This window comes from Polistes fuscatus, unplaced genomic scaffold (assembly GCF_010416935.1).
Source record: "Polistes fuscatus isolate 324 unplaced genomic scaffold, CU_Pfus_HIC Scaffold3, whole genome shotgun sequence".
NCBI lineage: Eukaryota > Metazoa > Arthropoda > Insecta > Hymenoptera > Vespidae > Polistes > Polistes fuscatus.
Window position 1 is genome coordinate 7,166,446 of NW_025113107.1, and position 20,676 is coordinate 7,187,121.

The 20,676-nt window shown below is 28.7% G+C and overlaps 4 protein-coding genes across 7 annotated transcripts; 2 read left to right on the top strand and 2 right to left on the bottom strand.

Moving 5' to 3' along the window:
- Nucleotides 1-75: 75 nt before the first annotated feature.
- Nucleotides 76-9,089, bottom strand: LOC122520181 (procollagen-lysine,2-oxoglutarate 5-dioxygenase). The gene is made up of 9 exons (XM_043640201.1): nucleotides 8,951-9,089; nucleotides 6,161-6,392; nucleotides 5,737-6,077; nucleotides 5,188-5,641; nucleotides 4,865-5,092; nucleotides 914-1,235; nucleotides 717-821; nucleotides 481-627; nucleotides 76-402 (listed from the first exon to the last, which is right to left on the bottom strand). Exons 1-9 carry the CDS (start codon nucleotides 9,042-9,044, stop codon nucleotides 118-120), a joined length of 2,208 nt encoding a protein of 735 aa, XP_043496136.1. The 5' UTR covers nucleotides 9,045-9,089; the 3' UTR covers nucleotides 76-117.
- Nucleotides 1,581-4,769, top strand: LOC122520185 (immunoglobulin domain-containing protein oig-4-like). 3 transcript variants are annotated; one of them, XM_043640210.1, is made up of 6 exons: nucleotides 1,581-1,689; nucleotides 1,923-2,110; nucleotides 2,212-2,365; nucleotides 3,716-3,918; nucleotides 4,022-4,171; nucleotides 4,470-4,769. In XM_043640210.1, exons 2-6 carry the CDS (start codon nucleotides 1,928-1,930, stop codon nucleotides 4,626-4,628), a joined length of 849 nt encoding a protein of 282 aa, XP_043496145.1. In that variant the 5' UTR covers nucleotides 1,581-1,689; nucleotides 1,923-1,927; the 3' UTR covers nucleotides 4,629-4,769. The 3 variants fall into 3 exon arrangements, with proteins under 3 accessions (XP_043496145.1, XP_043496144.1, XP_043496143.1); XM_043640209.1 differs by lacking the exons at nucleotides 1,581-1,689; nucleotides 1,923-2,110; nucleotides 2,212-2,365 and adding an exon at nucleotides 3,441-3,532 and having other exon boundaries at nucleotides 3,735-3,918; XM_043640208.1 differs by lacking the exons at nucleotides 1,581-1,689; nucleotides 1,923-2,110; nucleotides 2,212-2,365 and adding an exon at nucleotides 3,472-3,635 and having other exon boundaries at nucleotides 3,735-3,918.
- Nucleotides 9,090-10,699: 1,610 nt separating the features above from the next.
- Nucleotides 10,700-13,251, bottom strand: LOC122520186 (transcription initiation factor IIA subunit 1). 2 transcript variants are annotated; one of them, XM_043640211.1, is made up of 7 exons: nucleotides 13,035-13,251; nucleotides 12,047-12,257; nucleotides 11,628-11,939; nucleotides 11,349-11,557; nucleotides 11,090-11,245; nucleotides 10,924-11,013; nucleotides 10,700-10,807 (listed from the first exon to the last, which is right to left on the bottom strand). In XM_043640211.1, the coding sequence occupies exons 1-7, from the start codon at nucleotides 13,056-13,058 to the stop codon at nucleotides 10,700-10,702; spliced, it is 1,110 nt and encodes a 369-aa protein (XP_043496146.1). In that variant the 5' UTR covers nucleotides 13,059-13,251. The 2 variants fall into 2 exon arrangements, with proteins under 2 accessions (XP_043496146.1, XP_043496147.1); XM_043640212.1 differs by having other exon boundaries at nucleotides 12,976-13,047.
- A 972-nt stretch (nucleotides 13,252-14,223) lies between these two features.
- LOC122519594 (synaptogyrin) lies at nucleotides 14,224-18,343 on the top strand. The gene is made up of 5 exons (XM_043639163.1): nucleotides 14,224-14,355; nucleotides 14,998-15,221; nucleotides 15,363-15,510; nucleotides 15,618-15,942; nucleotides 16,029-18,343. Exons 1-4 carry the CDS (start codon nucleotides 14,254-14,256, stop codon nucleotides 15,813-15,815), a joined length of 672 nt encoding a protein of 223 aa, XP_043495098.1. The 5' UTR covers nucleotides 14,224-14,253; the 3' UTR covers nucleotides 15,816-15,942; nucleotides 16,029-18,343.
- Nucleotides 18,344-20,676: the final 2,333 nt, after the last annotated feature.

The following is a 20,676-nucleotide window of genomic DNA, read 5'->3' on the forward strand; positions in this document are numbered from 1 at the left end:
TATTATCAATTCAAAGTTAAAAGAACACATTTAATTGATATAATTACACGAAATATAAATCTTTCGTGAGATTTATGAAATTTGAATGAAACTTATAGTTTCTTTATTTTAAATTTATCATGGATCAACAAAAGAAATCATTATATAACGAGTACCCTTGGTTACTTTTAATCCTTCATGAAAGTGTGTCAGTCTTCCAGGATGCATCAACATCCAACCAGGTTTCGTATTGGTGACCGAACAATTGTATCGGATAAATCTACATCCACCACCTTCATAGTCAATCCCAACTTCGTTGAGAGCAATATTAATTGTGTACGTCGAACTATCGTGATGCGGCCTTAATGATGGTTGTTCGTCTGGTCGGTATCGAACAACAAAATTCATAAGGGCGCGCGGTGGCTGTTAAAAAAATGAAACGTTTAAAACATTTCATGGTATAAGTCTATCTATTACAAGTAAAATAATATAAAATCTTACATCGTGGTAGTATCCTGTGAATACTAGCTCTTGTAGAGGTCTAACATATTCTTTTAAAAAATATAACCATTGCGTTTCAAAATTAATTTGATTCATGTGAATATCACGAGTTGGTACATTCTCATAACCACCTGATAATCTTGGATCCTATGAACAGAAGTGTTATTTATCATTTTGTTTATTCATTCATTGTTTCTTTATTTTCTAATCATTTGTTTGATCAGAGAAAAACTCACATGATTTGTACCATCAGACCAATGACCATACGTTTCTACGATATTGACCATTTCTTGAATAAATCGTCGATTGGCAATAGGAAACCAATAAACATCTGGACACGGCTAGAAAAAGAAGTAGAAGATAATATGAATATTAAAAATAAAGATGGTCAATTTATATAATAAAAAAGTGGAAATAATGCTATTATACATGCCTGTTGAGGTTTATGATTCGGATCGAAGTTCAGAGTATAGTTTTCGTGTATGTATCTTTTATTCCAATCAAATTTATTATCTAATATTTGATAGAAATCCGGATGTGTTAATTTAATATTGTAAGTATCTGGATCAACCAAATGTCCAAAATCTAATCTGTTACTAACATACATATGAATGTAACGTTCTCTATTGACATATGCAAAAGACATATCTGTGTCCAAATCATCAATTGAATAAGAGGGACGTGTTGTTTTGTTCTTTATAAGTGTAGCATTGATCAAATAACAATTACTAATGAATGGTACATTCCACAAACCCCTGAAACATAATAAATTCAAATATATTACATTTTAGACCATTAAATGTTTTTTTAATATCTGCGGGATGATGTTTTTTAGAAGAAGAATAAAAAAAAATAGCATTTAAAGATTGCTTTAAAAATCCTTTGTCGTCAGTAGAAAAGCTTTACATCACACGTTAAATATCCCGCATGGTTGTTTGGTACTCGCGCGATGTAATTGCCACGTGTTGTTTTTCAGAGGTCATCGTTTAAATGTTTTGTACCATAGTCAATCTGCTACTGTGATTGCTTGATGAGCATGCTGGCAATGGGTTATGCATAATTATCCAATTGAGATTCATAACTCTGTCTCTGGTGACTGCGTGCCCATCATACATGGACCATTTGTATTTTAGGTTGTAGGGTCAGGCGGATCTGATCCTTGAGTTTTACTTTTTCAATAGTGAAAAGAAGTTGTTCTTTAAATATTCGGTAAGAGAAATCTGCATAATGATATTTCTAATATGATTGACAGCAAATTAAAAAGCTTATATCATACATATTCGATGGGAAAAATTAAACCTTGAATAATTGAGTGTGTGTTGAGACAAAAAATTAAAAAATATACGCGAAAAGAACAAAGCGATAAAAAAATAATTTAAAAAATCGATCGTTACATTTGAGCAGATTGATAAAGAAAATGTACGAAAGATCATTGATTTTAGGTCAAATGACCAGATACAGGTTTCTTTCGTTGTTGCTGTTAGCAACTTTAGTGGTGAATGCGAATGCAGCGAAGGGTGGAGGCTCTCGCGGGCCTAGCAGAAGTCGAACAAGAATGCATGGATCTAGGATACCTATACTTATACTACATCGAAATCCTGCAAGTGCACACTATTACGAAAACAAAGATGTAAGTTTAATATAAAATGAGTGACGAAAGATACAGGGATAGACAGAGAGAGAGAGATAAAAAAAGAAAGTACATTTTTTACCAACAATTCTGTTATGCAGGGTGCAAAAATTATCGAAGCCTCTCACTTTGAATCGGATTATATATTAGGAAGAAAGATCACTTTCTCTTGTGTAGCCACGGGATTTCCAAGGCCTGAGATTACTTGGCTTAAAGATGGTATAGAAGTTTATCATCACGAATTTTTCCAAGTAAGTAGAAATTTTCTTTCCATTTCATTCATGCTCATATAGAAATTGTTTGAATGATTTTTAGATACATGAAAGGGCTGTTGGAAATGATACGATTAAATCAAAGATGGAAATTGATCCTGCCACGCAAAAAGATGCTGGCTATTACGAATGTCAAGCTGATAATCAATATGCCGTTGATCATAGGGGTTTTAGAACAGACTACGTTATGATATCATATTAATAAATGCACATTTTCTTGTTACTTCTGAAATAATCAAATAACATTGTACGAATATGATAGAAACTTAACATGCACGTATAATAGCTGGAAATGTTATTGTAGCATGAAATGCAAGACTGACACTTATATTAGATGTAATCACATAAGAAAAGATTTAATTACCCATCTCATTTTCACTTTGTTTTCTTTTCCTTTATAAATAAATAATGAAATAAAAATATTCTACTATCTTATAATGTATTTTTATGTTGAACTATACGAAAAATTAATTTTATTTGTCTTGATAATCGAGAGTATATCATTTTAAAAATACAATGTCAACACACACACACACACAAAGTTTATTAGATGATAGAGTTCAAGTACTCTTATCGTTAATATTTTTCACCATATAACGATATAAATGCAAATTCAGATGTCCCCTAGCTCTTTTTCATTAGGACATAATTGGCTTCCATAAGGGTGATAAGTTTGTAAAGTGAGGTATAAAGTATATCAAGAAATGGATCGTATGCAGTAGCGATTATGTGTAATAACAAGAAATGAAATAAAACGGGTCAAGCTGTTGAAATTTTGAAACAAAAAAATAAGATCGAAATATAAAGGATGTTTTTCATGAAACATAAAATTTTCTATGAAAATATCATACTATTATAATACATCTTTTTAATTTCAACATTTTATTTTTCTCTAATTAATTATTCTTAAATTAATACAAATCGATAAGAAAGACACATTCTCCTTAATGAAAAATCTTGGACACACTAAACATTGAGAGAAAAGTAATTAGAAGAAATGCATTCAATGTTTGTACATGAAACACGTATGAATTAATGGTAACTGCAGCAAGTTCCATAATAGATAGGATAGGATACTAGGGGAGTAATGAGTAGATGACTCTCAGTTGCATCGGAGTTCCGTGTGATCGTTGAACGTTGTTCGCACACGGTGAGTAAGTTTGACAAGTCCGAGCAAACGTTACGCAATTTCCAAAAAGTTTCATTTAATTACATGACTTGATCTATTTAACTCCATTCGTATTATCAAAGACGTACGTTTAAACGTTGATTATTAATATTTGTTCTATTTTATTCAATCGCGTAAAGAGATAATCACTGTTAAACTGATAAGACAAATTACATTATTTCAGAATCATCATGCGACATTTGACATTTTTAATTCTTTTGTTGACTATATTATTGTTAAATTCACGCGAGAGTTTTGGCAGAAGAGGTCGTTCTAGAGCAAGAAGTAAATCTCGTGTACAGATAGGTCTACCTATTACTGGAAAATATCGTGATACGGAGAGTGATCAGTATTATAATAATGACAATGTAAGGAACAACATTTTGTACGATTTCATAAAACGAAAAAATACTTTTTATAATCTCGATTACTATATTATTATTTTTATTAATGATAAACTTTCGTTTTCAGGGAGCGAAAATATTACTTGCATCTCATTTTGATTTTGAGTACGTATTGGGACATAAAATAGCTTTCGTGTGTGTCGCACGTGGTAAACCGAGACCCCATATTACATGGTTCAAAGATGGAACCGAGATTTACAGTCATCTTTACCTACACGTTAGTAAAATTTAACGGATCATTTTATTTACAATTATTAGATGTAGCAATTAATTCGATGCTCTTCAAATAAATTTAATATTTATTTATAAAGTAATCATATATTTGTTATTCTTCGAAATAGTTTCCATTATTTTCAATTACTATGGTCCATCTTTCAGGCAACTGTCGAATTCCTTGACAAAAAAAAAGATGCCGATTTTGATGTAATAAATGTAATATCAAACCACCGAATTAATGGCTACATCTAATATAATATTTACCGTTATCATTGATCTAATTTTTCTTTTAACAATAGGTACACGAATGGCAAGTCGGTACAGATAAAGTCAAATCTAAACTTGAGATTGATCCTGCTACTCAAATGGATGCGGGTGTCTATGAATGTACCGCCGATAATATGTACAGCATCGACCGGAGATCATTCAAGACTGATTTCTCCATTGCTTTCGATTAAAATTGAACGTAACATTCTAATGAGGTAAATCATAGGTTGACTTTTTATTAGACGGAAAACATGCCTAAACGATTAACTAGAGACGCAGCAAATAAATCTAGAGTATTATATATGAAAACGTAATAAAATGAAATAAACAAATAACATAAAATAAAAAAGAATTTAATCTATACAAATGAAACATTCGCATAACTTAACAGAAATAATATTTTGATTCATAGTAAAACGTAACTCACCTGCGTTCATTCTTGACAATTTCCATGTAGTCAAAGCTCCGAGCATAAAATCCATCGTCTGTGATGGCTCCCCAAAAATTACTCCATGCTTTATATGGTCTTACAAGCAAAGGAGCAACAATGTTTCTCTGTTGTTCGACCAATAATTTCAAAGTATGTTCATTATCAAGATGGGCAATAGCATCGATCGAAAAGTATGCAGCACAGTCTTTCAACAAACAATAATCCCTGCGTAAGAATTGATTGAATATTGTGTTAATGTTAAAAAGATGAATCTATACATATGTAATATATGTAAATGAAGTCGGTTACGCGATTCTTACATTGCTAAATTTCTCGCTTGGACTTCATCTATATCGTTGTTTGGTAAAATTTGTTTAACAGCCAAATATTCATGTCCAGTAGTATCGACAAATTCTTGTACAGTCTGCTCGTGATATGGAACATTGTTGTAAATGAAAAGATGTAATTTAGACTTTGGATAGGTCTGTCGATAAACAGATAGTAAAAATTCTTCTAAAAATGGTACTGGTATATTTATGAACAATGCAACCAAAATAATAGGAAATTTCTCAGGTTTGGTAATATCCAATTCAATGACATTGTCCCAACAATTTAAACATCCTTCTTCAGGACTCCAGGCACGTGCCAAATAATTTCCTAAGGAGTTAAGAGCTAGCTTACTGTAACCATTACCGTGTACTATCAAAGGTACAGTATTGTATACTGTATTTTGAAGATAAGCCTCTTGTCCCTTGAATATCAATTCGACGTCGGCTAAACAATGTAAGAGAAAATATATAAATATCCCAACGAATAGTCATTGTTCGATGCCATTTAAGGTATAAATATTTACTCAAGTTCACACATACCTACAGCACCATAAAGGTTTTGGAATATTTCAGACTTATGATCTAGTTTAATCTTGTGTTTTTCTCTCAATTCTTCGTCAAGGTAAATGTTCGTGTAAAACAATTGATCGTCTTCATGATCCTCGAGTGTGGCAATGTTTAAAATGGCAAATATGTCGAAGGCGTAGCCCATAAAACCACCAGAGTTTAAATAACGTTTTCCCCCAGTAACGTGTGGATATTTAGAAGCTAAATTCCGATCCGGCCAACAGAAACCTTCCGCTGAGAATAATATTCGTGCTTCGGTTTCCTTAAATTTCTCAACAATTTCGGAAATTTGAGCCAGGAATATAACGTCGTAACTGAGAAGATATATATATATACGTACACACATATATATATAAATACATATTGATATAATTGATATCATTCACCATACGTCTACCTGTCCGTAAAGATGATAATTCTGTCCTTATCATTTTGATAATTTTTTAGCGCATCTTTCAAAAGATTTATCTTATATCCACCACCTCGACTGGTTTTGATATTACCTCCTTTCCATTCTTTTCCTAAACCAAGAACCCTTACGTAGTCACGGAATCCGTAAACCTCCGTAGATCGAATATATCTCTTGAAACCATCAGTCTCGTTTGTAGCAACAGTGAAAATGAGAACATCTGAAATGATAACAATTTAATACTTACAGACACATATATATTACCGTGAAAAACCGAAATTGGAGAATGTCAAGATTTACATGGTTTTTGAACTTTGTGTATGTCCAAAATATTAATGTATAAAAATAAACCCAAATATTCGGTCTTTCACCGACGTATTTGGTATGTTTTGACAAGCGACCTATATATATATATATATATAGGGTGCCCAAAAGTCGTTTTACTAAAAGAAAAAAAAACGAAAAATCAATATTGGATTATTAATAGAATTACAGTATTTAATTTTTCATTTCAGTATATGAATTCTCAATTACAGTAATGCTAAAAAAGTATAGGTCTGCAGTGCCGCCACTCTACGTACCTACTAACAATGTTTATAATTTCAATTCGATATACATATTTATAAAGCAACTTTTGAGATAATTATATATACATATGCAGGTAATTATGACATTGAACTAAATTCAAAAGTTGTAAAAATTGATTTTACAATTTCTTTTAGAATATAAATAATTGTAATATAAATAAATAAATCATAACATTAATTTTCGGCCAATTTTTTAACTTACAATAACCCAATGTTATAATTATTGGCACATATATGCATATACAAATAACATTTATGAAAATCGAGTATTTATAAAATTAACATGATTAATGTTTCGTTTGAACGATGACGTCATAACCGATCATAAAGTAGTGCCTAACATGAAAAACCGCAGAACGTTTAGCGAATGCGAAATGGTAAATGCGTCCTCTGTATATGATCTAGAAAGATTTATAGTATTTATGCATCGCGCGTATTTTTTTCATACATGATTTGTATCAACATTCGTCTCTATTCTTTCGTACATTCTATTAATAAATTATAAACTATAAAATAGACGTAGCAAATATGGTAAAACTTTTTGTCTTCTTAAAAGGTAATTATACTGCGGAAGAATATTCTCATACCGATGACATATAATAGCACTACTTTTTACTATGCATGTATCACGGAATAAAATGTTTTATATATTCAGTAAGATGCGCTCATTACGATTGCTGTAACCAACCCACGCATTTGAAATAGTCATCGCAGGCGAAAAGATAAACACTTGCCGACAATGAAATACTTTTCTTTCAATTGTGTAATTTTATATTATTTATTATTAATATTAATATTCCATTACTATTATAAAATATAGTAACTAGAAAAAAAATAAATAAGTTAAATATATCGTAGATCTCGAAGATGACCTCTTATAATCTTACGTTTCTAAAGTCACGTATACTATTTCGAAATAAGCGATCATCGTTTCCGGTTACTAGATGATATAAACCCAACGGGTTTCTAGAGAAAAAATTATTTTCAAATATATGCAATAAAATATATTTATAGAAATATAATTTAGGAATGAAATGGCTCGAGAGCAATTAAGTTCAAGCAAAATAGGTTGATCTCATTGAGCCACACACACAATTAACGATACAATTAGGATGAAACTATATTGCTTGTTTGATGTTGATTTTAGTTTTATTTATTGTTAAATTCCTGATAAATATAAAACAATATTTGTTGAGCGAAACAATTTAATAGTGAAAGAAAGTATTTTATGTTGAAAAATTTTTGACATATACGAAAGTAACTAGTTAATAAAAACAAATTAGTTCCAATCGCGCGATAATTTGGAAAGCGTAACGATAGATCGATAGAAAACAAAAAGACAATTGACGATAGATTTTATACCTATTATTATTGCAATACTCGTCTTTTTGCAGGTAAATAATTTATGACTAATCGAGAGAAAATTGCATAATTGAGAAAACTTTCGTTTCTTTCAAAAGTTATTTGCGGTTAGAAAGAGATTATTACGTTATATCTTCGAGAAGTAAAGAAAAAGCGAACGTTACTTTATTCTTCATTTCTTCTTGTCACTTTCGTTAAATCTTTTTCGTTAAATTTTTTTCGTTAAATGAACCGTAACATTATTTTCATCGAAAAAGAAATTTTCAATTTTAATTTTTGATCGCTAATCAATTTAATCAATGAATATTATATATGAGATTTAATATCATATATTATATGTAATGTATACTAATTCTTTTGTTTTCGAAAAAACAACACAAATTTAATATAATTATTACATAGGCAATATAACATATATATATAAGAATATATGAAAATTAAAATAATTTCGAGAAAATATAAGTGCCTTTTAAATTTTTAACTGTGTAATACTCATCATGCAAAACTATTCTATTTAATGATATTTACTTTATTGAATTTATTTAATAATTTATTTAAAAATACTTAAATATCAAATAGTACTATTACATTTTTCATACGACGAGTATACTCGTCATACAAAGATAATAAACAAAAATAGGGCAAACAAATATTGGAAAGGAATGAACGATTAACAAATAGATAAAAAATATGAATAAAAATAAAAAAAATGCAGAAAAGCAAATATACGATAAAAAAGGTAAAATTTTGAATGATTAAATAGGCAGAATGTATAAATTATATATACATTCGTTATATTCTGTAATGTAAACATAGAAGATGAGTTTACCATTAGATTCCGAGGAGTCCGTATTCTCGCTAACCACGTGGTATGTAAAAAAAATGCTCAAGATCAAACACCATCCGATTCGTTTGATTTGCATTTTTAAAATGACAGATCAATGTAAAATCGCGATTAAAATCGTCGACTCTACCTGTTTGACCCTTTTTAGGTAATGGTCACGTAACGTTTCGATCTTGACAACACAACTTAAACGATGCACGACAACTCCTCGAGTCCACGATTTCAATTGCTGCCTTTTACTAAGAGAATCGAGTTAAATGCTTCGAAGGAAAAGGACCGAAAGACCGGGTGGGTTGATTCCTACTCTCTCTTTCTCGTTCTCTTTCTTTATTACTTTGTACTACTCTTACTCCCACAGTTTTCGGAGGCACAAACTACTATCCGTGAAGAGGACGTTCGGCTTCACAAAGAGGCATGTCATTTCCATCCCGCGTAGATATCTCGGCGTAGGGAAACCGCTTAACATCCCCGAGATGTATCTCGTGCGCGCTTTAATTTCTTCTCCTCATTCATGGCCACACACGATTACGCACTTGATATAACATTCTCCTGATATTTTCTTTTGCTTTTAAACACTACATTTCTTTTAATTTTCTTTCTTTTTCATTAAAAATAATTTTCTTTGTTTATTTCATTATTATTTACTATTAATTTTTTTTTTTCGTTGTCTCTGCTATTCTTTGTTAACCCTTTCTGTCACTGTCAAGAATGTAATTCGAAAAAGTGAGGTTAACCGTAATCGTTACGCGCTCAAAACTGGTCTAATAAGAGCATTAACTGTTTATAATAATTACGGAAACGTTCTGTATTTATGATTTTCTTCTCGTTGCTTGCCGTAAGCTTTAATTATGTTGTAACAGGATGCGTTTTGTTCCAGGGTCGTGATGCGGTGTATACATACTCGAGGGTGCATGTTACCCGCTTCCGTTTGAAATGCATTACCGACCGTTTCAGGTCGATATCGATATTGATATTATTGTTGTATATTGTCACTGACGTAATTCTTGTCGATCAATCGGATTTAATTTGGGAATTAAATGATCATTTTATTTCGCAATTTAGTTAACTGTAATAACAGTATAAGACACATTTATTTTCAAAAGCATCACATATGTTTCATAATTAGCATCCCTTTATTTTATTTACAGTTATTGTAATTATGTAAAAGTTCAATAATTATAGATCCTAAAGATATAAAGCAGCAAGAATAATAATTAAAATTCTTGATGCGATAATCATTGACACAACTAGTAATGTTAACTAAAATATTTCACTAAATACATTATTGATTTAACAATAATGTTTGTGTTGTAAAACGATATAAGAACAGCTGCTGTAACTTTCTTTATGAGGAATAGTACCACTAATCAAATAAAATATTACAATATAAATTTATAATAAACAATAAAAAATTATTTAACCTCTTAACTATTTTTAAACCTTTTTTTAAATAAACAATATTAATAAATTCACATTATATTAACTTTGATAATTACTAAAATATTAAAATATAGAAGATATAGAATCTAGATTTTTTACTTTCTCAGAGAGTTTAACCACTTTAATTTTCGATATAATAATATTATTACGTGGTTTACTGCCTCATTATAGAATGTTTACAGCTTAATGTTGTCCATCAAGCGCAACATCACATGAACACATTACCAAGCTGTCCTTGTATAAAGTCTGTTAAAAATAAAACCGGACAACACAATATTCACATCATCTTCAAATCTACCATTCAGCGTCTCCATTTGCTTTTTGGAACACATAATCTTTCCCACTTAAGTTCATTATGCCATCCTTAAGATAAAATTTCCATTTGTTTCTACTCCTTGTAATCTGAAAAGTTAAATATTTGTATATATCATACATAAATATTCCTAATGTAATGTTTTATTTACATTATAATGGTTGAAGTATCTTTCTTTAGGTTTTTTAATAAAATAAAAATTTACCTTATCATATTGACAAACAACTACATTGTCTGTATCAAATAGGTCAGATGGATCATCATCTGTTACATCGTCTTCAGAATTTAATGGTTCCTGGATGAAAAGAAATATAAGTTAAATATTTATAATCTTCGACTATTTTAAATTCTATAATAATTTTCTTAAGTACCTCTTCTCGGGCAGTGGCTTCATCATTTTCTTCTTCTTCCTTATCATCAAGATCCTCATCGTCGTCATCATTATCCTCGTCTTCTTCTTCTTCATCTTCATCTGACGAATCACCCAATGCTCCCAAAGTTCCATCTAATTGGGCTATGTTATTTTGCTAAAATAAGAAAAATAACTAATAATATATTTCTATACTTCATGAATTGTAATAATATTTAAAAAATTTTGTAAATTTTTGTAGATTGAAAAATTGTACTTACTTGACCTTGAACAGATCGCTGTGAAACAACATTATTTGTATTTTGCGTTACAACCTGTAAGGGTTGATTAACTTGAATTGGTGACAGTGTAGGATGACCCAGAAAAGTAGAATTTACATGCTGTTGTAATAATGTTCCAGCTACATCTGCTGGCAAACCCATTGCAGCACTAATTATAGGACCAGTTAAAATGGTGTGAAGTTGGTTGCCTTTAAACAGAATAATTTGCTTTAGCTTACAAACAAATATGATATATGATAATCTTTGAACTCTATATACCTTGAATCGCAGATGCAGGAACTTGTATAGTTAATATACGTTGTTGAGAATCACGTGTACCAGGTTGTGGTGGTAAAGTAATTTGAATTGGCACTTGTCTATCAAGTACTGCAGGTGGAGTAGACGCCACTTGTTGCACCGGTGCATTTTGGTGTTGTAATGGTGTACTTGAAGAATGTGATGTTTGTTGTTGTGATGGTTGTTGTTGATGTTGCTGTGATTGTTGTGGTTGTTGATGTTGTTGTTGCTGTTGTTGCGGTTGTGATTGCTGCGGTGTTGGTTGCTGTTGTTGCTGCTGCGTTTGTTGTGACACTGCATCATTAATAAATGATTGGCAAATATATATATTATAGAACATAATTTTATCTTCAATTTTTATGTTAGTATAGAATATTTTGTAATTATATGTATCGTTATACCTTTGTTACCAGGCACAGATTTATGTGTGTTTAGCTGAGGAACTTGTGGTTCTTGTGGCTCTGGATTTAATTCCACTGCTTTACTTGACATTAATTTCGTTTCCCAAATTTGTTTCAATTCTAATAATACTTGTTCATCTACACCTTCATCTATAAACGATTCTCGAACTCCTGCTATTACATCTTCTATCACAGTGTTGTATAGTCTCAACTGTAAATAATATGCCAAAGTAATATAATATGGCAGTTATCGTCAAAGTATTTTGTTATTAATAATATCAAAAATTAAAACAAAAGTTTTATTTAAATGCATCAGTTTCAGTAAATAAAATTAATTAATAAAAAATTTGAAACAATATATATATATATATATATATATAAATTAGTAAAGACTTTAAATCATATATATGCTCTATGTTATCTACAAAAATGCATACTTATAAAAAATAAAAATAAGTATGTATTTCTTTTGTATCTAGTTATGATCATTTATGTTGGAAGTATATAAATAACATGGTTTTTAATCTAATTTGTGTAATATTAATAACGTGGAGGTTACAGAACGAATTTGTTATGCCATCTTAATCTATTAAATATTTAGTAATTTATATAATAAATATTACGTTCTTTTTTAAAATGTAGACTGACAATTCTGAAGTATGAAAATAAAGATTAAGTAATAAATTTCGAAATAACTAGAAGAATAAGATAATTTAATGCATGTTAAGTGTTTCATACGTTTCTAAGAACACAAAAACTACGATTAACCTAAAAGTTGTAATCGAATGGTAGAAAACATTTAATAAAATATAACTTGGAGAGGATTTCTCAAGTTAGGTGACAAGTATATAAACCACGTGAACAATTTATTCCTTTACAACGTGGCTTCGCATAACCATGTCGAATTATTTCTTAGAACTAAAACGTACACGTTTCATTATTACAGTCATATTTCTCTGGAGTTGCCATTGATTTCTCCTTTACTTACCACACTAGTTTGGCTGAGGGCCATTGCAGGATAATTCGTATTGTCTATCAGGCGAAAAACAATACCAATAATCCCAACTGATCTAACGACGATGCCCTCAGAAGCCGGACTGTTGCATCGCTCCCTGCTCTTTTATACTGTCTGAATGTCTCCCATACCACCTTAGCGTGACCGTAGTGGTCGACACAACTGCAAATCAAAATTGATAAAAAGTTAAATAAGTTTAATTTAAAGAATTTAATAATATAACAATTAAAAATATATATATTTCAACAAGTTTAATTATATTTAATTAATTATTATTCTATCATCATATATAAAACAATAAAAGGTGCTTTATCGGTCGGTAATGTAGTCGTGACTTGACACGTGGCAAAAGTTTTACGTCAACTAATTATCTTTAATATATTACGTCATTAACTATGTCATATTTATATATATTGATATATATGTATTTTTTTTAAATACTATAAATAAAAATAAAGTCTATAAAGCAAATGTATAACGAAAATAATGATGTGTTTAATAATGCATGTTATTTAAATTTTTTGTGGCGCCATCATCGGAAAAGTTCTTTTATTTTACGAACGTCTTTACATGCTCTTTCACAATTACTGTTTAAAATTATAATTATTTATATCTTATGTAAAAAAAACAATTACTATTAACTAAAATTATGTAATATAATATATTTTACACATTTTAAAATCGATAATCACACGAAAGGTGTGTACAATAATTCTACACCGTTCTACTATTATCTTCTGTTCCGTTGTATTATCGTCACTACCAATCGTATGTAAGTTTAACTAATTGTCGTATATTGATTGGTCAGCTTAAAAAGATAATATTAACCAATCATATTGAAATAGAAAATTATTTCTGAAGAATTATAAATAAATTTAATACGCATAATACTTGTGGTACTAAAAATTTTAAGTTTCATTTTTATTAACATCATTATTTTAATTATTTTGTATGTAATTAGTTGAATACCAAACTCCAAATACTGATATTAAACAACTTTATTTTTATTCTTGTTATTTCTTTCTCTAATCTAAAATATTAATATTTGATTATTTTGGTAACTACATATCGAATAAATTGGAGAGTTTACAATGATGGCTTAATAAAATATTGCACAAGAGGATGAGTTTGTGAGGCGCGTGCGTGGTGTCTTTCTTCGAAAGCTTTGAAATTTCACTTCAGTTGCATTAAGATGGACGGCGGCGGAGCGTACGGTGGAGGAAAGGCAGGAGCGCCTTTTGATCCGATCGCATTCATTCAAAGGCCTCTAGTTATTTTAAGGGCAGCATGCTTGGTAAGTTTAAGCATTATAACAAAATTTCATTTTCTTGAATGTTTCCTGTTCTATAGCTTGATAGGTTGAACTAAATTTGAGATGGTAAATACATTGATTTTAAAAGAACTTGAGCCCCCACCCCTATCCATGATGGGGTTCTATTGATTTTTCGCGAATTTCAGTGGTACGCCCCATAATACAAGATTCTATGGGATTTTCAATTGAAATCCATCATAACTTCGATTGATCTAATACGTTTCGAAAATGTCGATTATAATCTTCTTTAATGAGATGATATTTTTAAATCGTCTTATTTAGTAGGTTGATTTTTATGCAAAGTGCGCTTATGTACATTATCGACTAAATCAAAATTCTTAGCTTCTTAATCAAACTCGTTATATCGATTTTATTTTGTAATAATATCATATCTATATAGGATATGTCTTTCTATCGATTTTATTCCATTTTGTTTTATCACTTCGATATATAAAAAGGATATATGTGATAATAGTCATGTCATCTTATACTCTAACTTAGAATTATTTTAATATCAAATTATATACATATATATTTGAAGATTATAAATACTTTTCAAACATTTTTAGTTAAAAAAAGGGATGAGAAAGATAAATTTAATGAAGAAAGTTTAATGAATTTCAGCTCTTTGCTATAATAGTATTTGGGTGCATAAGCAGCAAGGGATACATTACAAAACAAGACAAAGAGGTGTGTCTCTACAATGACGACAATAATGCTTGTAATTATGGCATTGGAATAGGTGTTTTAGCATTTTTAGCTAGTATTGGTTTCCTTGCTGGTGAATATCTGTTTGAACAAATGTCCTCTGTTAAAACTCGAAAACATTTTGTCCTTTTAGATCTTGGGTAAGCCTAATCAATTATTTTATAGAATTATTAAACATGTTTATTGAATAATAAGTTTATAAAATGATAGAATTTTGCAAATAAAATCTCCTATTGATTTGTAATCGTTGATTTCACATGTATATATTCTATCTCTTTTAGTTTTTCGGGTTTCTGGGCATTTTTATATTTTGTCGGCTTCTGTTACCTAACAAATGCCTGGAATAAATCTACATCGCCACCAGATGGGTACGGTGTTAATAATGTACAAGGAGCTATTGCATTTTCGTTTTTTTCAATTTTTACTTGGGTAAGTTTTTCATTTACAATTTGGTATTCATCGTAAAGTGAGAATAATTTAATAGTGTCAAATTTTCCATGAACTTTTGGAAAATATGTATATGTATTTTTGTATAGGCTGGCTGTGCCTGGTTTGCATTTCAAAGATTCAGACAAGGTATACAAGATGCAGCCTTTGCTCCAAGTTACGAAGCAGATCCTGTAGGTGGAACAGGATATACAAGTTATCCTGACGCTACGGATGCTGCTTATCAAGAACCACCATTTGGTCAACAGCAGCGGGGAATGGGGGATTTTCAAGCCCCTGCTTATTAAATGTCATCCATAGTCATTACCGAAATATATTTTCACAAGATGCACAGCGAACTACCAACGAAGAAAAATGGATCAGATTAATCCATCCTGAAAACATACTGCTCTCTCTAGTTTGTTTTTCTCTGAGGTAATTTTACCTTCTGTTTCTTTAGTAATATGAAAGTAATGTAACTTTCGGTGTAATTTTATTTTTTTATTATTTATTTCTTACAGAAGAGAAGAACTTTATTTGCTGATAGATCGCTGGGCAGCATTAATTGTAGAGTAAGTTTTCATGGCAGATGTAGAGGAAGCGTTATTTGTTAAACTGTGCTTCTTATTGTTGACCACTTGTAAGTTACACCTATTCATGCGCCCAATGACACAAAGAAACATTAGGTACATCCAAAGTATGCCATCGAGTTTCTAGGCACGAATTATGATGACCATTCATCAATAACAGAATTAAATATTAAATCTTGTAATGAATAAATATAGTAATTCCATAATATCTAAGAAGTAGCACATGCACAGGTTATGTATATTTTAACATTGTGACGTGTTCATAGCAAACCCGGATATTAATAATGTGCATTGTGAGACTTTAATAATGTGTAGGTGTGATCTGATGTTGGAAAGAAAGCTCATGGTTTATTAAAATCATAGAGAAAAAAGAATATATACTGTACAGTAACTTATTGTTTTTTTCAGTCTAATTATTTGCTAGTCATTTGCAATCTCTTAGTATTATTTTTATAATGTTTATGCAGTATTTGTTGGCGATTGTTCTTTATCACCAGTTTACAAATATGAAGGTACTAAATGTATGATAACTTAAAAACTGGTGTTCTGGATTGCAAGTTTGAAAAGAAAAAACTTTTTCTTTCATAAATTTCAAGATTCATATTTAATATGATTTTTTCTCATATTGTATTTCAGTTATAGAAGCTTTAATAAATAGTATATGTTTATGATATAATTACTCTAATTTCTATTTAAAAATATTTGATTATAACTAATTATATATTATGTACTAAATGTAATTCTCCAAGGTATTTCAACATGTTTTCTATTGAAATTAATTATTTTATTGATTTTATGGAAAATAGCAATTATGATTATTGTCTCACCTATTTTCTAGAACAAAAAATTATTTATTTAAAAGCCAAGAATTTATATTTTAAATGCATTTTAAGAATTAATTTAAGATTGTCATATTTAATTCCTTTGAATAGTGCAATCTTATCTAAAACATTTTCATTTAACAAAAAATAAATATTAAAATATTCGAAAGTGTGTGTGTATTTACATATGAAAGTTAAATCTTAATTACTTTTTGTAGAAATGTTCACTTATATAAATGTGAGTAGAAATTCTATATCAAGTTGAAAACATGTTACAGAGAACTACAGATAAATTATTAACACATAAATGTATTACCATGCTCTCTTTCTTACTCTCCACACAGAGTCATAATAAATAAAAAAGTATTTCATTAACAACAGTTCAGATTAAAAAAAAATCTCGACAGATTGTAGTGAGTATTATTGAAATGTCTATTAAAAAATGTAAAGGTATAAAAATGTCTGTGAAGATAGTATCAATAACTAAATAATTGTATTCTACTTAAATATAATGTAGTTACCTTGCATTCGATGCAATACTTAAGACGATGCGTCTGTGAAGATCTCAGTGTTTAGAGACAACTGCTATCTAATCTATGATTTACTATACATAAAAAGTGGTTAGTAATTATTTTATGTAAATCAAATGATTTTGTTAATGCTGGTGATAGATATTTATAATCGAATCGCTTCATTGTGTTGTACAAAAGTTTCTTAGATTTAAGCACAAGATCTACATTTTCTTTTTAAGTAATATAAAATGTGAATACACTTCACTATTCTATCTCAATAAGCAAGAAGGGAACAACCGAAAATATTGATTTCCTTTTTGTTGAAACATATCCGTTATATATTTATGATGATTATATTGATTATTAAGTAGTTTAATATTAATTGTATATTCCATATGATTATATTGAAATTATAATTTAGTATTTTTTAGAATTATTCATTTAAGAATTGCAAAATATTAATTTCCTGTCAATTTTGGGTATTTAGACGTGCAAAGTTTTCCTGCAAGGTGTATAGACTATAAGTTAATAGATCTGTTTTAATAATTCGGGTTATATGTAACAATTATGGTTAAACAATGTACTGTTTTGTATTGTGCTACATATTGAAAGAATATTGATAGCTATATACAAACCATGTCATTATAATTAGTAATAAATGTAAATTACACTCAATCTAGCTCTCTTTCTGAAATTAATCTCCAGGAGGATGTACAAGAAATACTATACTTTATTATACCCGACAACGCTATAACGCCTATTCGATGTACTTAAATTGAATCGTTCTTTTGTACAAATTATTCTGATATAAATTTATCTTGAGATAATTGAAAATTAGAATCGTTATATATCCGAGCCAGCATTTTATGCTATATTAAAATATGAATAATACAAAATGCAGGAAGATTGTAAATTATATCTTTTATTATTATATTTCACATAATATATATAACTATTATCATTTTCGTGATTTTGTTTACATATACATAAATGCTATACAGTTTCATAACATTTTGAGAAGAAAACAAAGTAAATCATATGTGGGAGGTATGTACATCACTACTTACTTCCTTATAGTATACTATCTCTAAAGTTTATGACGCACACTATAAAATTTAAGCTTCTTCACAATATATCATGTTCTTTAAACATAGATAAAAGATTATTTGAATTTCTTATGAAATTCGTATATGGAATGATGCGTCATTAAACTATTAATGCTATGATTGCATTTTAAAGATATATACATAAATATATATGTATATATGCATATCTTAAGACAAATTAATGTCTTTGAAACAGCAACATCGTCAATGTTAATATTATTTTTTATAAAATGAATTCTTTTGACCAATCATTGCATCTTCTTGAACAATAAGTTACTTATGATTAGAAAAATACACATACAAAAAGAAATTAAGGGTTCAATAGTCAGTAAATAACGTTTATGGATGAAAAATTATCGGAATTTTACTATTTTGTAGGGAAGATGGAACTTCATTATTCAGTATTATTTTTATTTTAGGAGTTTCAATTTGTTGTTTATAATATTAATTATATTTTGTCTCTGTAACAAGCGTAACATCATATATATATATACTTATTAAATTACAAATAAATGTTATAATATATTATGTTAATTAAATAGTCAATCTTTTGACTCTTCGTTTGAGCTATGATGTTGTATGATCTATAGGAAACGTCGTAATTATTTATAGAAACTAAACAGTAGTTTATAATGTTCAAAGAATAATTTTTTTTTACCATTTATTTTAATATTTCAGGAAAACGATAGCATAAATTAGTATATATGTTGAAGTTTAGGTTTCTATCAATATATCAAATAAATATACTACGTTGAGACGTTTATAATAAAATTAACAATAGCTATCGAATAATATGTGCTTAAAAACACAAAATGCAATATTAATTTTGGCAAATAAAGGCGTAAGTTATATAATATATTTTAATTCTTACTTACATGAATGCTTTATAATCCTATGATTTTAACTTTATTTAGATTTTAGTTACTTAAAGATTCTATTAAAAATAAATTCTAAAGTTATTGAGGTACTAATATTCTTTCGGCAAATTTTCGTAGATCTTATCTCTCGTTCATGAGTTTATTAATTGTAAGAAATATAAATAAAAAATATCTTGATGGGTAATAATTCGCGATAAATTGTTTAAGAAAGATTAATTCATTTTTTATGAATATTTTTCATTTAAAACATAATCGCTTTTTTATTACATTAACGTAATAATTAAGGACTAATGGGCAATTATTCTCATATTTTTATTCGAAGCATATTAACATTTTTATTATAAGATACAAAAAATTAATTATATTATATATAAATATGCTGTATTTTAGAAAAAGATCATATTTTTTAATAATTAATTTCAAGTTAATGAACTTGTTTCTTGAATCATATTTTTATGAGAGAGAGAGAGAGAGAGAGAGAGAGAATATTAATATTTATTATTTTTTTTTATTCAAACGTGTTTAATATCACATTAGCATTAAATTGATACCTTACATCATAGATCAGACCGATAAATACTTTTTTAATTTTATTATTGTAATGTATGAGTAGTATTTCCTTATAATAAGGAAAATTTACACTTTGTAACAATTTCAGAGCAAATTAAAAAAGCAAAAAATCAAGAAAAAGAAAACAAATATTAATGGAAATTGTAAAAGAGATTAATAATGATAGGAAAATAAATATTCGGAAGAGAATTTCTAAAAAAAGAGTGTCACATTAGGAAGGAATCAAAAATAAATCAGAATTATTTATTTTCTAATTTCACCAAAGTTTATTATCAGCTTTTTGACTTTGATATTTCTTTTATGATTATAATTTTTAATGCTATGTCTATTTACTATTCATTTATATAACTTTAATCGAGAGGATATAAATACTCTTAGCTTTCACATTTCTCATTACATTGAATAGAATTTTTTATTATATCTAAATTTTGTTTACATTCTAATTAGACGCAATTTAATTATTGATGTAAAATATTATGATATTGGGGTTGTTTTTAACAAGAATAAATCTTTGTTTTTCAATTAGGCCTTCCGAAATCTGCAAATTTCTCTTTTAAATATGCGTATACATATTATTTTGAAATTTTGAGCATCGAAAATAATATAATTCTTTTTTCATTCCAATTAAAAGTTTTTATAGATGATTATTAAAGAAGAAATAAATCAAATTCCTATGACCAATGGAACTTATT

Coding starts and splice junctions, on each gene's coding strand:
- LOC122520185 (XM_043640210.1), top strand. CDS start 1,928: ATGACCAGATACAGGTTTCTTTCGTTGTTGCTGTTAGCAACTTTAGTG. Junction 2,111..2,211: donor ACTATTACGAAAACAAAGAT/GTAAGTTTAATA, acceptor TCTGTTATGCAG/GGTGCAAAAATTATCGAAGC. Junction 3,919..4,021: donor AGTATTATAATAATGACAAT/GTAAGGAACAAC, acceptor TTTCGTTTTCAG/GGAGCGAAAATATTACTTGC.
- LOC122520181 (XM_043640201.1), bottom strand. CDS start 9,044: ATGCAAATCAAACGAATCGGATGGTGTTTGATCTTGAGCATTTTTTTT. Junction 5,642..5,736: donor AAACCTTTATGGTGCTGTAG/GTATGTGTGAAC, acceptor TACATTGTTTAG/CCGACGTCGAATTGATATTC. Junction 1,236..4,864: donor ATTGTCAAGAATGAACGCAG/GTGAGTTACGTT, acceptor ATTATGTTTCAG/GGGTTTGTGGAATGTACCAT.
- LOC122520186 (XM_043640211.1), bottom strand. CDS start 13,058: ATGGCCCTCAGCCAAACTAGTGTG. Junction 11,558..11,627: donor TCCTGCATCTGCGATTCAAG/GTATATAGAGTT, acceptor TTCTGTTTAAAG/GCAACCAACTTCACACCATT. Junction 11,014..11,089: donor AAGCCACTGCCCGAGAAGAG/GTACTTAAGAAA, acceptor CTTTTCATCCAG/GAACCATTAAATTCTGAAGA.
- LOC122519594 (XM_043639163.1), top strand. CDS start 14,254: ATGGACGGCGGCGGAGCGTACGGTGGAGGAAAGGCAGGAGCGCCTTTT. Junction 14,356..14,997: donor TTTTAAGGGCAGCATGCTTG/GTAAGTTTAAGC, acceptor AATGAATTTCAG/CTCTTTGCTATAATAGTATT. Junction 15,222..15,362: donor TTTGTCCTTTTAGATCTTGG/GTAAGCCTAATC, acceptor TATCTCTTTTAG/TTTTTCGGGTTTCTGGGCAT.